This window comes from Capricornis sumatraensis, chromosome 1 (assembly GCF_032405125.1).
Source record: "Capricornis sumatraensis isolate serow.1 chromosome 1, serow.2, whole genome shotgun sequence".
In the NCBI taxonomy this organism is placed as follows: Eukaryota; Metazoa; Chordata; class Mammalia; order Artiodactyla; family Bovidae; genus Capricornis; species Capricornis sumatraensis.
In genome coordinates, this window is record NC_091069.1 from 76,841,668 (window position 1) to 76,857,686 (window position 16,019).

The 16,019-nt window shown below is 40.3% G+C and overlaps 1 protein-coding gene across 1 annotated transcript; it reads right to left on the reverse strand.

Annotated features, from left to right (window-relative positions):
- Positions 1–2,309: 2,309 nt before the first annotated feature.
- Positions 2,310–14,502, reverse strand: EPCAM (epithelial cell adhesion molecule). The gene is made up of 9 exons (XM_068973641.1): positions 14,390–14,502; positions 11,717–11,824; positions 11,197–11,437; positions 10,296–10,361; positions 9,219–9,282; positions 7,959–8,060; positions 6,906–7,106; positions 5,194–5,238; positions 2,310–4,168 (listed from the first exon to the last, which is right to left on the reverse strand). Exons 1-9 carry the CDS (start codon positions 14,463–14,465, stop codon positions 4,127–4,129), a joined length of 945 nt encoding a protein of 314 aa, XP_068829742.1. The 5' UTR covers positions 14,466–14,502; the 3' UTR covers positions 2,310–4,126.
- Between the last annotated feature and the right edge of the window lie 1,517 nt (positions 14,503–16,019).

Consider the following 16,019-nt stretch of genomic DNA (forward strand, 5'->3'; position numbering starts at 1 on the left):
TCCTTCCAGAGATGATAACGTTTTCAGGAAGTAACCACGAAATATATAGGAGAACTAGTAGAGGATAGGGTTACTGTATCAGGGCCTGGTTATGCAAACTCATCTCAGTGTCAACTCTCCATCTCTGGTTCAAAGAATGATTCAAGGGGAAGCACCTTCACAAAGGGAAATTTATGTCCTGATTTCAGGCACATAAGAGGTCGGTGAAGAATTTTTTCTGCATCTGTTGTCATTTGCCTTTGGCAAAAAGAACTCTTACACCAGAAGTGGCATATTTGGGGGTAGCATATCCTAACCTTTGTGTTGAAAGAAGTAGAAAGAGTTGAGGCTACAGTGTTAAGAAAGCCGTCATGAAAGGGGATCTTAAGCTGGGCCTTGACTAAGTAGAGGATACTGCAGATGTAAGAAACAACGTAAGACTATGACCTTTAAAAATTGTGAATCACTGTGGTACACCCGAAACTTAGGTAACATTGTACATCAGCTATACCTCAATTAAAAAACAAAAGAGAAAAGATATGGTCGAGCCCAAGCAAAGTATAAAAGGACCTAGGAACAGGAACATTTGAGGAATGGAAAGAAAAATTTTGCATATAGCAAAGTTGGATATATTGGAGTATAATGGGAAATAAAATATATTTTGACTGTTTGTGTTGTTCTGGGAATAATACACAGGAAAGACTGGGAGTGAAGAGAGCTTTATATTAAGTAAAATTACACCTAGGCAAGTGGTAAAGTTGTGAAATGGAGACAAAGGAGGGACCAAGGGAGGCCAGGCAGAGAGACCGTAGCTAGAGGACTGGATGCCATTCAGAGACCACTCCTGTGTATGCCATTGGTCTCACCCCACCACTGCCCATGAGAGTTTTCTCAACTGTGTTCCCTTTTTGTCACAAGATTTCAAGTCCTAGGTAGGGATGCCTGTGCCCTAGATGCTCAGGGCAGAGGGAACATCACTGCTCTTTAACTTCTGCAGAGGGAGGTGAAGAATTGGCTCCCACCAATACCATACACAGAATTCTCCCCAAATGGAAGAGGGGATGGGATGCTGGGCAGCCAAAAGGGGAAGGAGCACCCAGTGCAAGGACAGACTGGAGGAGGAAGGGGTAGAAAAATGCTGTGATCAACTTTAGGCAAATTGTTCTGGGAGCAATGTAGCATTTAGGCTAGAAAGGGAATAGATTGGTGGCAAAGTGTTAGTCACTGTCATGTCTGACTCTTTGTGACCCCATGGATTGGGGCCTGTCAGGCTCCTCCATGTATGTGATCTTCCAGACAAGAATACTGGAGTGGGTTGCCATTCCATTCTCCAGGGGGTATTCCTGACCCAGGGATCAAATCTGGGTCTCCCGCATTGCAGGCAGACTCTTCACCATCTGAGCCACTGATCTGGGCTAGAGAGGGAATAGGCTGGTGGCGAAGAGTTCAGTATAAATGTGTTAAGGGAAGGTAGATTGGAGGTAGACTTATTCCTGAGGGAGAATCTCGGGGACTGATGACCAAAACGATGGAGAAGGTAAGAGAGAAAAAAGAATTTAGGACTTGTTACATGGTGACAATGTCACTAACTGATTCTGAGGATATAAGTGATGCACTAGGTTTTTGTAGGAAGGTGATGAGGTCATTGGGCACTCCAAGTGGCACAAGTGGAAAAGAATCTGCCTGCCAATGCAGGTGATACAAGAGACCTGGGATCCATCCCTGAGTCGGGAAGATCCCCTGGAGAAGGAAATGGCAACCCACTCCAGCATTCTTGCCTGGGAAATCCCATGGACAGAGGAGCTGGGTGGGCTACAGTCCATGGGGTTGCAAAAGAGTTGGACATGACTTAGCAACTGAACAAGCTCAATTCGCCTTTTGTGCCTGCTCTGAAGCTTTGTCAGAAGAGGGCGCTGGAGCAACACTGCAAAAGGAAAGGGTATTGTTTCCCTTGTGGCACCCGCCACTTCCCCCCAGTGCCCAGCTGTGGCAGCACCCAGGGATTCTGCAGCCCTGGGCAGCTGATGGCAGCTTCCCTGAGCACCACCCCAACTGTAAAAGACAGCTTTGTACAGTGCCTTAGGTGTCAGATCTTTCCCTTAGCACCCTAGAACAGGGGTCAACAAACTTCTGTAAAGGGCCGGAGTAGTGAGGCTTTACTTCCCATTAGGTCAGTCTGTCACAATTAGCTGCCCTTGTAGTGAAAAACAGCCACACTCAACACATGAACAAGTGAGTGTAGCAGTGCTCCAGTAACTTTGTGGACACTGAAATTTTTATTCCGTGTAATATTTTACATATAGTGAAATATCCTTTCCATTTTTCTTCAACCAGTTAAAACTGCAAAAACCTTCTAGCTCCCAGTTTTGAAAACAAGTGATAGACCAGGCTGCAGGCTGTAGTTTGATGACTCCTGTTCTTGAGGGCAAATTTTTCCAGTAAATTCCAAAAGATTTTCGACAAGTTCTGCCAGTGCAGCACCACAGGGACTTCTCTGCTCTTGATCGAGCCACAGGTCTCTTCATCAGCCCTCTCCCAGGTCTGAACTCCAGCCCAGGGTGTATACGGTTTCTTCTCTGGGTGCTGTCTCAGAGCTAGGGTAATGGCTGTTCCTTTTATCTACCATTTTCATATTTGTCTATTTGTCTTTAAAGTTCTCATTACTTTCGAGGACTGATTTTTGTTGCTGCATAACAAATTATGACAAATTTAGCATCTTAATAAACATTTATCACTTCACTTTCTGAGAAAGGAGTCCAAGCATAGTGTGTTTTCATCAGGGTCTCAAGACTGCAGTGAAAATGTCACCAGGGTGCAATCTCATCAAGAGCCGTAGTCCTCTTCTGAGCTCATTTGAGAATTCACTTCCATGGTTGAGCGACTGAGGCCCTCAGCAGCCACGGTTGCCCAGCCATTTCCTGATACGCAACTCTCTCCAAAACATGGCAGTCTGCTTTACAGTTAACAAGAAAGTACATCTACTTCCGCTTTTTGTCTCCTACTTTCAGGCACTCTTTTGTAATCTCCCTTTTGAGTCAAGTGAAGAGGGATCATAACTGCATCTGGAAAATCCCTTTGCCTTTGCCATGTAACTGAATCTCGGGAGTTATCACCTTATCATATCACAGATCCTGCCCACACTCCAAGGGAAGGAATTCTATAGAGCATATATATCATGGGTAAGAAATCTTAGGGGCCATCCTAGAATTCTGCCTACTACGGAAGGGATAAAAATCGTAGGTAAATGCTTAAATACAGCTTTTAAAATTTTCATAGTATTTTCAAAAGTTTCTTATCAAAAAGCAAAATATTTCAGGATACTTTAACTTCATATAAAATGTGTTTGTACCATAATTATTCCATTGAAAAACTGGTGCTTCTAATACAACCAAACATGGAATTCACGTTCCACAACACTGTCCATCAATGCAGCCTTAAGGTATTAGTCTGCCAAAATGCCACTTTGTCTGAAATAGAATCTTAGATGGATTCAGAATAAAATTGCTTGTTTTTTCTGTGTAGAAGTTATACATTACATTATAAATTTTATATTGAGTATACATGATTATCTGGAGGAGGAAATGCCAACCCACTTAGCACACATATAAGCATACATCCGTGATTATAAGGACTCATGCAAATTCTAATTTGTAGCTAGCATTGAGAGCATTTCTTAACCTATTATCTTATGTGTATACTATGAAATTTGATTCAGTGTGATTCAAAAGTTAAGAAACTTTTTAATGTTTATTTCATAGTTCATAAAAAAAGTTATATGTACAAGACTCAAAGTAAGTAGGAAAGCAGCTATTTAATCACAAATGGACAAGACAGTAGTCATTCATACTACTGTGGAAGCATATTTAATGCATGCCCTTCAATGTTAGGCATAAATAATTCAAACTATCAGTCCAAATTCTGGGTTTTAGATCTGTATCTATAGGACACTTGTAGTCAAATTTTAAGATTGGTAAAGTCAATTTCAAACTGTTTATATTTTGAGTACAGGTTTAACTAGTACAAACATATGAGGTTAACTAACAACACAACAGTGGTCTTCAAAGATCTTCTCTTTGCCCCATGCGCATGTTTATAATCTGAGTCTGTTTACTAATTTCCCTTCTTGTAGTTATTCTTCAAACTAGTGTTATGCATTGAGTTCCCTATGCATCTCACCCATCTCCTTTATCTGAAATAAGAGGGGAAAAGAGAAAAAAAAATTTTAATAATTTAATTTTTTGTTCATTCTGAAAATAGCTTAAAAAACAAAAAGCAAGAAAATTCTCTTCCACATTTATGACATTAAAATTTTTTTAAAAGTGTACTACAAGGAAATATACATTGAATACATGATCCAAATTGCTTTTTTTTTTTTTTTTTTAAAGAACTTTAGTTATTTATGTATTTTTGGCTGTGCCGGGTCTTTCTCTGGTTGTGGAGAACAGGGCTTACTCTCTAGTTTCAGTGCCCGAGCTTCTCACTGCAGTGGCTTCTCTTGCTGCAGAGTACAAGCTCTAGGGCTCCAGGGCTTCAGTAGTTGGGGTCCCCAGGCTCCAGGGCACAGGCTTAAAAGTTGAGGCACATGGGCTTAGTTGCTCTGCGGCATGTGGGATCTTTCTGGATCAGGGATTGAACTCATGTATCCTGCATTGGCAGGCAGATTCTTTACCACTGAGCCATCAAGGAAGTCCCCAAATTGCTTTTTAGTGATAAGATGGCCAGTCAGACAGAAGTAGAAGGTAAGCTAAAAATTTAAGGAAGAACCATTTTCTATTATCAGTCTTTTTTATGGGTGAGGGAATTGAACTTTAAAATTAAATGATTTTTGTCTCAGGTTGCAAAATTAATTGTAGACAGAACCAAGACAAGGTAATGACAACTACTCCAGATGGCAAACATCTCGCTGTGTGGCAAGCGTGGGATTGACACTTTATACAGATCACTCTATTTAATCCTTACAAAGGGTCTGTACTATCATCCCATCTTACAGATAAAGGAAACATGGAGGCTTAAAGGAAGTTAAACAACTCACCCAGGTATTAAGTGGTCAGAATTCAATATAATCTGGTCTGTACTGTGAGACTCTCCCTAAGATCCTAAGGTCTACACTGTAGGGACTCAAGTGTAGTTGAGATCCATTAGTGTCTAGAAGGTATAGTGATTATGAGGAATAAGAAATTAAACAAGGGCCTTTTAATTAAATAACCCACTTACCTCAGCTTTCTCATACTTTGTCATGCTTTTCTTTCTGGACACAACCTAAGTGGAAGAAAAATGATTACTATTTGAGGACTGCTACCCAAACAAAAAGTTAGTCTAAATTGACATACATACTTTTAATGAACACAATTCTGATCTGAACAAATTTAATTTTAAAATCCATAGATATTGGTTTTAAATGCATCAAGAAAACAATGAACAATCTTCAGTGAAATTTAACAGCCTACTGTTCATTCTTCCACATCTTGTTCCGTCCTAATACAAATATAACATGTATGCATGTAAGTTTTGGGGGTCTAAAAATGGGACCATGCAATATAATTTCCCTCTTTACAAAGCCTGTATCCACATCACAGGAACTCTTCCAGATCAAAAGCTATGGATAGAACTCTTTCTCTTTAGTAGCCATTTTATTCCACAGCATGGATGCCCCAGAGTTTACTTATCCATTCTCCCCTGGATGTATACTGAGGCTGTTTCCAGATTCATCCTTACTAGCAACAAAATACATGACCATGACCATGCTTCCTTATTACTTGTGCTTTTATTTCTGTAGGACAATTAGATTCCTATGATCAACCTTTCATGTATTTATTTGCCGTCTGGAATTCCTTTTCTGTAAATTGTCTACTCACACCTATTACCATTTCTTTCTTTAGTTTCATCAGTTTGTAAGAACTCTTTATATATTATGCATAATAACCTTTGTTTGTTTTATTCATAGTGAATATTTTCCCTGAGCCTATCATTGATATACATTTTTTTTTTTCACTTTACAGCATCTCTGCCATATAAAATACTTAATTTCAATGAAGTCAAATATATGACTTCCTTCATGGACTCCAGATTTCCCACCTTACTTGGTTTCTTTTACTACAAGGTTGTACAAACATTTCATAAATTAATTTTGAGACTTATTTTACTCTTTAACATTTTGAACTATAACCCATCCAGAATTTGTGTTTGAACACGAGTGAACTGGCCCACTCCTTTTGTGCTGCTGTGCTTCAGAAGGTGCTATTCACACACAGCTGAGCAATGTGGCCAGCTCTGGTGGGGTGAAATAGGAATCCATCTTTTGTTTTCTTCCAGATGGATACCAAAAAACTGTAAGCTGTCATATACCCTCAAATCTATGTCTTTATTCTGTCACGTTGGTAAGATTTCCTTACGTATCTACAACAAACCCTGCTTCCTCAGGTGATATGGTCTTCTTCTGAAGCACTGCTAAGTTCAATTTACTGTTTTATTTAAACTGTGGCTTCATGTTTATCTCTTTTAACTCTTTTTTATGCTAACACTGTGTTTCAGTGTTAACATGTGTCCACAGTGTGTTCAGTGAAATGCAGTTTCATCTTACTGAGTGGTTTGGAAATTCAGACTATTTGGCACTTAACCTGGCAAGAGTGTTAAATTGTACTCCTGTGTGCAGTGAGGACACCTAAAGGCCACTGGATACTCACTGGCAACATAACCGACCTGTGAAGGGCTCAGCTATAAGCTTTTCTCAGATCAGCATCCTTTCTTGCTTCATAAGGCAGACTATTTTACCAAAAGGGGCCAGAAATTCATTCAGCATAAAGGAGTACACAAATGAAGATTTTGTTTCATTAACTTATTTTGAACATGGTTGAGGCTCTTTCATATTATCACCATTTCTTGAAAGAAAAGATCCTTAAATGAAATTTTACTTGTTCCAAACTCACCAGCACAATGATTCCAGCAATAACTGCTACTACCACAACCACAATGACGGCAATAATACCAGCTTGTAGACCCTGCATGGAAAATTCAGGTGGTTTTTCATCAACATAGTAAATTGAAGTTCGACCAGGATCCAGATCCAGTAGTTCCCCATTTACTTTCAGGTCCATCCCTTTGGAATGGAACAAGGATTCATCTTTAACCTATATTGAGGAGAAAAGCAATTTAAAATAGTTAAGAAAAACCTACCACAGCCATGAATTATGTGCCAATTATGTACCAAAAGAACTGCTGCCAAGAATCTTTATGGTTTTGGTGATAACAGTCTCACCCATTGAAATTAAAAAAAAAAAAAAAAAAATTTATGACAGGAAATTTCCAAACATATATAAAAGTAAAAATTATAGTATAATGAGGTCCATATACCTATTACGCAGTTTCAATAATATATAAACAGGGCCAATTTTATCTATTCTTCCTTCTCTCCCAACCCCCTAGCCTCCCCTTGGCCTGGGTACTTTTTTGGTTTTCTTGGCTACACTGGACAGTTTATGAGATCTTAGCTCCATGACCAGAGATTGAACTTGGGCCCTTGGCAGTGAAAGCACAGAGTCCTAACCACTGGATGGCCAGGTAATTCCCTAGCCTGGTTATTTTAAAGTGAATCCCAAATTTCATCAGAAAATAGCTCACTTTAGTATATTAAAGTTTAAACACACATTTTAATCCCACCAGTTAAACAGCAATTTTTACAGAATCTCTTGTTCATAGAAATTATAATAGGGAAGACGACTCACAAGCTATATAACTGCCAAAGAGGTAACAAGAATCGTAAGAGAGAAGATATTCTAGGCATAACAGTTTGATAAAAAGGCATAAATATACGAACAAGTAAAAAAGTGTATAAGAAAGGTGCATGTGAACGAAAAGGAGGACAAAGTTAATTGCCACATGAGAACCACTTGGAGAAGATTTATTCATAATGGTTGATCTAAAAGTAGAGAAATAGATGAAAGACATTTCTAAAACGGGGATAAAATAAAGATTATACTCACATCTTTTTCAAAATAATAAGCCACATCAGCAATATCCACATCATTCTGAGTTTTCTGAGAAGAATTTTGTACCAGATCAATAGTGATAACATCATTCTCATACTGGCGGGGCGGGGAGTAAAAAATACAAATTAATCTTACTATAACAAAAACTATGAATATATCATTGTTCAACAATCAGAATATTCAGTGTTTGACTGTCTGTAACCTGCATACGCTGGTGTTTCTTGTCATTAGTGGATAATTTGGTTTATCATTAACAATAACATCAAAATCTTTGGAAGGTTTTAAATCAATCCAAGGGATAGAATAAAATAGCAATGCAAACAAAGATAATTATAGTTTTTTTTCAAAAGAGAATTTTCTTTTCCTGAAAAGATTTTGAACAAGATATTAAAGTACCTCATTTACTAAAATGCTAAAGAAATGCAATCCAAAAGCATTTACCATGTTCTGCTTTTAGGAAGGAAAAAAACATATCCCTACCAAAAAGTCTTTTAAAAAATGATATCAATTTTTTGCCTTGAAAGAATTCCATCACACTATTCGAGCATTTTTCAAGTAGAGTTGAAAGAATTAAGGAAGGGCTAACTGGTTAAAGACTAGCTCCTGAAACCAAAGACAATAGGACTAAGTAGCATCCTAAAGTAAGTAGTCAATCCTAAAGCAACTAGTCACTCCTAAAGGAAATCAGCCCTGAATATTCACTGGAAGGACTGATGCTGAAGCTGACGCTCCAATACTTTGGCTACCTGATGTGAAGAGCGACTCACTAGAGAAGACCCTGATGCTAGGAAAGACTGAGGGCAGAAACGGGTGACAGAGGATGAGATGGCTGGATGGCATCACTGACTCAGCAGACATGAATGTGAGCAGACTCCAGTCAATAATGAAGGACAGGGAAGCCTGGCCTGCTGCAATCCATGGGGTCGCAGAGAATCAGACACAACTGAGCAATTGAACAACAATAACAACAAAAATAAATATTGCCAAAAGCAACGAGAGAGAGAGATTTTCCAAGGTAAAAAGACTGGCATGTGCTGGGGAAACTTAAGAGACACTACCTTTTCTGTAAGGGTAAACTGAGGTTTTACAAGAGTATGGAAGAAAAGCAATAACAGGGGATTCTTTAGATAAGAGCCCAGGGCTTACAGTGTTATTCAAATACAGTTCAACCACTATCAAAAATCATACCCTAACCAGACTGTCCAACCAACTCTCTGTTAAAGCCCATCTGCTTCAAAACAAAAAAAATCTCACCAGAATATTTGTGATATATTTTGGATCCAGTTGATAACGATTTGTGATTACCTCCTTGAGTGCACTGTAAATAGAAAAAAAATTATGCCATTTTGCAACTATCATCAAAATAATCCATATTCCAAAAATAATAATTCACAATGATGCAAAAACTGTTGAGTTCTAGTTTTAATAGAAACAGGACATTTACACAGTATCCAAGTACCTGCTCACAGATTACATTAATTACAAAGAGAAAAATGGTAACTCCACAGAGGAGAAACCTCATGGACCCCGACCACAGTTAACATCACTAGTGAAGGCACAAGCTGACCTTGTGTGCCTCCCAGTGTGAAGTACTGAGAGGGACACAAGATCATTGTAAGTAGTTTTTTTGTCAAAAATGCATTACTTGTATTTAATTATGAGGAAACATGAGACCAATCCAAAATTGAAGGACAGTCTATAAAATAATTTGGCCATACTCTTCAAAAATATCAATGTCATGGTTTATAATTTGAATATTAAAATTTTCAGTTTTACTGGAAACACAAAGGCCAAAGCAGTGTTCCATATTTAAAGAGACTGAACGATCCTAACAACTAAATGCATGATCATAGACTGGGTTCTGAGTTAGAAGGGAAAAATTTGCCACAAAAAATATTGGGAAAACTGGAACAATGTGGTTTAATGTTAAATTTCCTGAATTTGATAACTGTACAGTGATTATGTCAGAGAATGCCTTTTTTTTCTAGGAAAAGATACACTATAGTATTTAGGGACCAGGATGCATGTTATCTAGAATTTGCTCTCAAATGGTTCTGCAGAAATAATATTTATACACAGATCGACACAGAAAGTACACACACACATGCATACTCATAAAATATGGCAAAATCTTCACTGGTGAATCTGAGCAAAGGTTACTGTGTAAGAATCTGTACAATTCTTATACCTCTATCTTTTAAAGTTAAAAAATACTATTTATATTATCCTGTGTTTCAGAAATATGAAAAAGTAATGAGACTTTATCTAACGGTGTAAGATGGAAGATCTGAGTATCAACTGTACAAATATAATGCATTTAATAGCACTTACGACTGCAAACTTTGAAGATCATAAGGTTTTTCCCTTGTTTTGTGTTTTAGTTCAATGATGATCCAGCTATAAAGAGACAGAATTGATTAAACATAACAACTCTGCCTTTTATATTATTTTCTTAATAAGCTAATACCAAAATTCCCACATGGAATTACAAGGAAATTAACAGAAAAAGGATCTATACTATAGATATGCCCTTCATTTCTTCCCTGGCCCTCAGACATTGTCAGCCATTCTAACATAGACCTTCTGGCCACCACAGTCAAGATCACGTAAAGCCAAGGCTTAGCTGATCATGTTGGGCCACATTCAAGTGAAAAGACAAAAAGGCACTGAGAGAAAACAGAACAGTGACCACAGGCCTCCAGAAGACAGAAGTGGAGAGAGTGCCTGCCTTGGCTAGGGTAACTTTCCAGTCTCAGTCTCTCCCAATAAAATCTTTTTGGCTTAAACTAGCTGGAGTGTGTTTCCATTCCTCTTCATTACATAATCCCTAAAACAACCATATCTCACTTTAAAATACAATAAATAAGCAAATATATGAGTAGCTTAAATTGTTCATGTACACTGAACACCAATCCGACTTTAAAATACTGAACAGTGTTAAGTAAAAATATATAAGCAAAAGGAAAAACATTTAAAAATAAGATATAATACATTGCTAGTAAATTCACAGAAGATCTCTGGAAGGTTATGGCATGTGACATGAATTCTACAGAAGTAAACTGAGCAACTAGGGGGTTGAGATGGGATAGGATTGAGATGGGATTGTCACTGTCCACTCTTTTCTATCTTTTGAATTCTAAATCACAAAATCACATTACATATTCAAAAGTACATTTAATTAAATGAATTCAAAAAGCATGAAAACAAGTAATATAGAGGCAGCCCAACTCACTAGGTCCTCACTGGCTCGGAGCAGGAGATTTCACTGTCCTTATCAGTTCTTCTGACCCCAGCAGTGTTCACACACCAGCACGTGGAGGTGCCATTGCACTGCTTGGCTTTAAAGAGCCCTTTGTCGTCACACTCGGGATCATAGAGCCCGTCATTATTCTGGATGGCGCCCTCTGGTTTCCCTCTTCTCCCGGACTTTGAGCGACTCATTTCTGCCTTCATCACCAAGCATTTAGTAGCCACTGAAAGGAAAGTATCATCCCAAACTGAAAAATAACTGCAGTTTTGTGTTTAAAGAAAAAATTTAATTCACTCCAAATTCCTAGGGCCAAAGATTATTACAGATTTTTATAAGTTTTCATGTTCACTTTCTAAATTGTAAGAAACTTCAAAGATGAGACAATGTTGACAAAATAGCATGATTCAGATTTGAGCCAATTAAACACTTCCACCTCAAGACATACCAATTAAAGAAGTATAAATCAAATAAAACTTAAAGGCAATGAGGATATTCTACTCACATTTTGTGCAAATGACGGAATGGTGAGTACCAACTGAAGTACACTGGCACTGACCGAGCGTGTTCACAGAGCAGTTTGTAGTCAGTTTGTAGTTTTCACACACACATCCTGGTGGGGGGAAAAAATCCACTTTAAAAATGAGGATGCAACTATCAACTCTGATGTTGAATCAGCTAAGTTATGTTCTGACAATAATCCCCAAGTTACAGGACACAGCCTGAAGAGTGGTCCTGAATGTTTAACATTTCAGCTACAATTGAAGTGGCTGACACAATGCTAAATAGGCAGTCTAATTTGCATGCTTTCCTACTTTTCTTTTTTAAACCAAGAACAAACCCTCCAAACACCAGATTCGGCTTTGCCTTCATGATACTCCCAGACTCAGCTTCTTCCCTCCTGTCCTGCTAAACACTCGCCTGCTGGTCATGACTCTTCCTCAAAATCAACAACACACTACTATATTTAAAATAATCAATAAGGGCCTACTGTATAGCACAGGAACTCTACTCAGTATTTTTTGATAACCTATATGGGAAAAGAATCTGAAAAAATGGATATATGTACCTGTATAACTGAACCACTTTGCTATATACCTGAAACTAGTATGTTATAAATCAACTAGATCCCAATATAAAGTAAAAATTAAGTTTAAAATGCCAATTCTAGGATCTATGAATAACTCACATTACTTCCCTCTTCTCACCCTTTAATTAATAAAAGATACTTCTTCTGAGACTTAATGGAAAAGTACTCAGTCCCTGGACAATTTTGTGTCTTGGAAAAATTATATTTTCAATTGAATTGGGAGGTACCTCTTTCCTAACTAAATTAAATCCTAGTATCTGATTTTGAAAGTGCTATTAAGCAGCCCATCCTGGATGTCAGTTTAATATTTATATTTTTGACTATCTCAAAAGCTCATTTTAACTTCAAACTGACAAGGCCATTTAATTTCTTTTATTAGTCTAGATAAGAGAGTGTGAGATTATAAGCAAACACTAACTTTAACAGGCTGAAGAACTGATATATTGAAACTTCATATCTCAAGTTGTCTTTAATTTTCCCTGTTTAAATTATAATCAATATGAACCACCTATACAATCTGTCCATCACTAAACTCAGTATTGGGGTCACAAAAAGAAAGTCTAGTGGCTGTCCTCAAGGAGTTAAAAATCTTACACTGCACTATGCTATATACCTGCTCAGAGAACAAAGTTATGCCTCAGTTCAGTTCCATTCAGTCGCTCAGTTGTGTCCGACTCTGCGACCCCATGAATTGTAGCACGCCAGAAAAAGGAGAGTGAAAAAGTTGGCTTAAAGCTCAATATTCAGAAAGTTATGCCTAAACATCGTGAAATTTTAAAACGACAATCAGGCACACACTTTCTGAACATACTCCTACAGCAGCTGTTATCACTTTAAAGCAATTTGTTTTGGTCCTGCCGCAGGGCATGCGGAATCTTAGTTCCCCAACCTAGAGGTCCTACCCAGAGCCTTCTGCAGTGGAAGCATTGAGTCTTAATCGCTGGACCGCCAGAGAATTCCCACTATAAAGCAATTTAAAATCAAGTATTCAGTCTCAGACTGAACTTGAAATAACATGAGTTGATTAAACTGCATTATTTTGAAAGTATAATGAATTAGGCCGAACCCTGTTGGTGAGACTATAAAAATAAAAGCCTCTCCAGAAATCTGGTTAAACGACACCTCACTGCTAGCCACCACCTTACAAATAAATCAAGAGATGGCGGCCAAGATGTTTATTCCAGAGTAAGAAAACCTGGAATCAAATTACACGTCCAAGATTAGGATAATGATGCGACCTTCCCGGCTATAGATTGTTTTATATCATTTTAATCGTGTTTTTCAAGACTAAAGGAGAGGGAAAATTGAATACAATGTGGGGGGTGAGGACGGAGGGGATCAAGACCTAAAACAATGTGTTTAGGTTTAGGGTAATGTTTAGAGCAAAGTCTGAAAGAAAAATATATCTAATTATTAATTACAGGATTCTTTTAAAATGGTGGCATTATTGTTTTAACTCTTTACGATTACCGATATAGCTGGATTTGCTACAATAAACTTGGCATTACTGACAGAATCCTTAAAGAGAAAATACCCATACACCGGGTAGTCAGGGCCCGGCAGGACGCCCCGTCCCCCGCCTCCCCTCCTCCCGCCCCGCACAGGTGCATAGCGGCCCCTGAGGCCTCGCCGCAGTCACCGGCCCCCGCCTGAGACACATCCGGGGCCCGCCGCAGGTGCCCGGGGAGGGGCGGGGCCGAAGGCCGCCGTGGCAGAGTCCCCTCCCGGCCCGGGCAGGTTTCCGCCTCGACAAAACCTCAAGTGCGCAGGGGCCGGAGGAGGTGGGCGCGCCGAGGCGGCGGCGAACGCGGCCGCTGTTCCCTACCGGTCCCTCCGACCCGGCCCTGGGCCATTTTCCCAGAGAGGCGAGCAGAGCGCCAAGCGAGGCTGCTCCCTCCCGCCGCGCGAGTGGGCGCCTTCCCGCCACCTCCCACCCCCAGGGGGCCTGGGCAGCCCCGCGCCGTCCATCTCCAGGCGGGAAAGCGCGGCCCCTTCCCCGCAGTCTCCATCTAGGGCACCGAGGACCGCCACCACCACCGCCCCCGCCCCGACCCCCGGTCCTCCTATCCCCACGACTCCGCTCCTCACCTTCCTGGGCAGCGGCCACCGCCGCCGTCGCCGCGGCGACCAGGAGCCCGAAAGCGAGGACCTGGCGGGGCGCCATGCTGCGCGCGCCGAGGACCAGGGCGCTAGAGCGCGAGGGCGCCAGGCGGGTCGAGGGCTGCCGCGAGGACGAGCGGACAGAGTAGGTCGTCGCAAGCCACTGGCCGGCCGGACGGCGTGAGGCGTGGGACGCGCGGGTCCGCGTCGAGAGGACTGCAGCGAGGTGTTCGGGGGTCAGACGACCGTGCTAGCTGGCCGACGGACTGCGCGATTTGGGCGCGCGGTAGAGCGGAGCAGACCTGCTCGACCTGGCAGCCCCGCCCCCGGCCCCGCCCCGGTCTCTGCCCGCGGCGGCTCACCTCCGCCGGCCGGTTCCCCGCGCTGTCACCGCCGGGGGGCGGGGGCAGGGAACAGGATCCCCTCCCCTCCCCCACCCGGGACGCGGCCGTTGGGATACCACCCTCTTCCCACGTGTGCGCCCGGTCCGCCCGGTCCTCCTCCCGCGGCGGCCGGTGAGGTGGGAAGGGTGGGACCCTGGGGAAAGTTGGAAAATCTTGACCCTTCTTTTTCACCAGTGAGAGCACCACTCTGAAAGCTCGAAGAAATGGGGTCTGGAGGAAAGAGTGAGGGGGCAGGGAGGAGGAAGGTGGAGGGCAAAATGGAATACAAAGAGAAGCGGGAGAGCTCTCCCAACCTCCCTAAAAAGACCTCTGACTTTACCTGGCGGTTCAGTTATAGGCCTGGGAAACGAAAAAAAGAAAAACAAATCTCCCTAGCTCTCAGGATGACAAACTCGTGTTCCTCATAATTATTCTCAATGTCTTTTCCATTTCTTATAAGCCTTTTTTAGCATTTGAAGTTTTAAGAGAAGGTGTTCCCATAGAGGGGAATGCTGGAAACTGAAATTATCTGAGTTGATTAATATTAGAGAACAATGCTGGTAAGTATTGCAAAAATATAGAGAAGTAGAAACAAAGGACAATTATTTCAGCCCTAATGAATTCAAATTACAACAAGCTCTTGTTACACTCAAAATAGTTGTTGTGACGTGAAACTTTTAATAACTATTAAAGTATTAAGTGTATTTAATGTTATTTTTGTTAGCTGCAATATCATTATGACCTATTTTTAAGTCTTTTTTTCCATCTTAAATTATCGAAGAGTTCAAAAGAGGAAAAGTGAAAAGGCAATTTAAAGAGTCCACTAATTTTGATTAATTTTTACAAATATATATATAATCATGGATTATGCTTTTATTGAGCAATAATTTGAGTGTGTTGTGAACCTGGTGGGCTACACTCCTTAGGGTCACAAAAGAGTTGGACAAGGCTTAGGGACTAAACAACAACTCTCCTAACTTTCCTAATGTAAATAATTACATTGTTGAAGTAAATACCAATATAATGTGAATTTTACTGGGACATTAAGTTATTTAATTATTTGATCATTGCCATCCTAAGGAAATCCTATCAGTGTTTTAAATCTGAAAATCTGAACTAGACCTGAGTTCTGGAACTTTGTGATCTTTTCAAAAATTTCTACAAATGAAAAGACTATTACTATCAAATCAGGAACAACTATCAACCAGATTTTTGTTTTCTTCTGCATTTGGGCT

Excerpts from the sequence above, each read along its gene's own strand:
- EPCAM (XM_068973641.1), bottom strand. The coding sequence starts at position 14,465 with ATGGCGCCCCGCCAGGTCCTCGCTTTCGGGCTCCTGGTCGCCGCGGCG. Across the intron at positions 11,825-14,389 it reads GGTGGCCGCTGCCCAGGAAG|GATGTGTGTGTGAAAACTAC; the intron begins GTGAGGAGCGGA and ends TCCCCCCACCAG. Across the intron at positions 11,438-11,716 it reads TTCCGTCATTTGCACAAAAT|TGGCTACTAAATGCTTGGTG; the intron begins GTGAGTAGAATA and ends CTTTCCTTTCAG.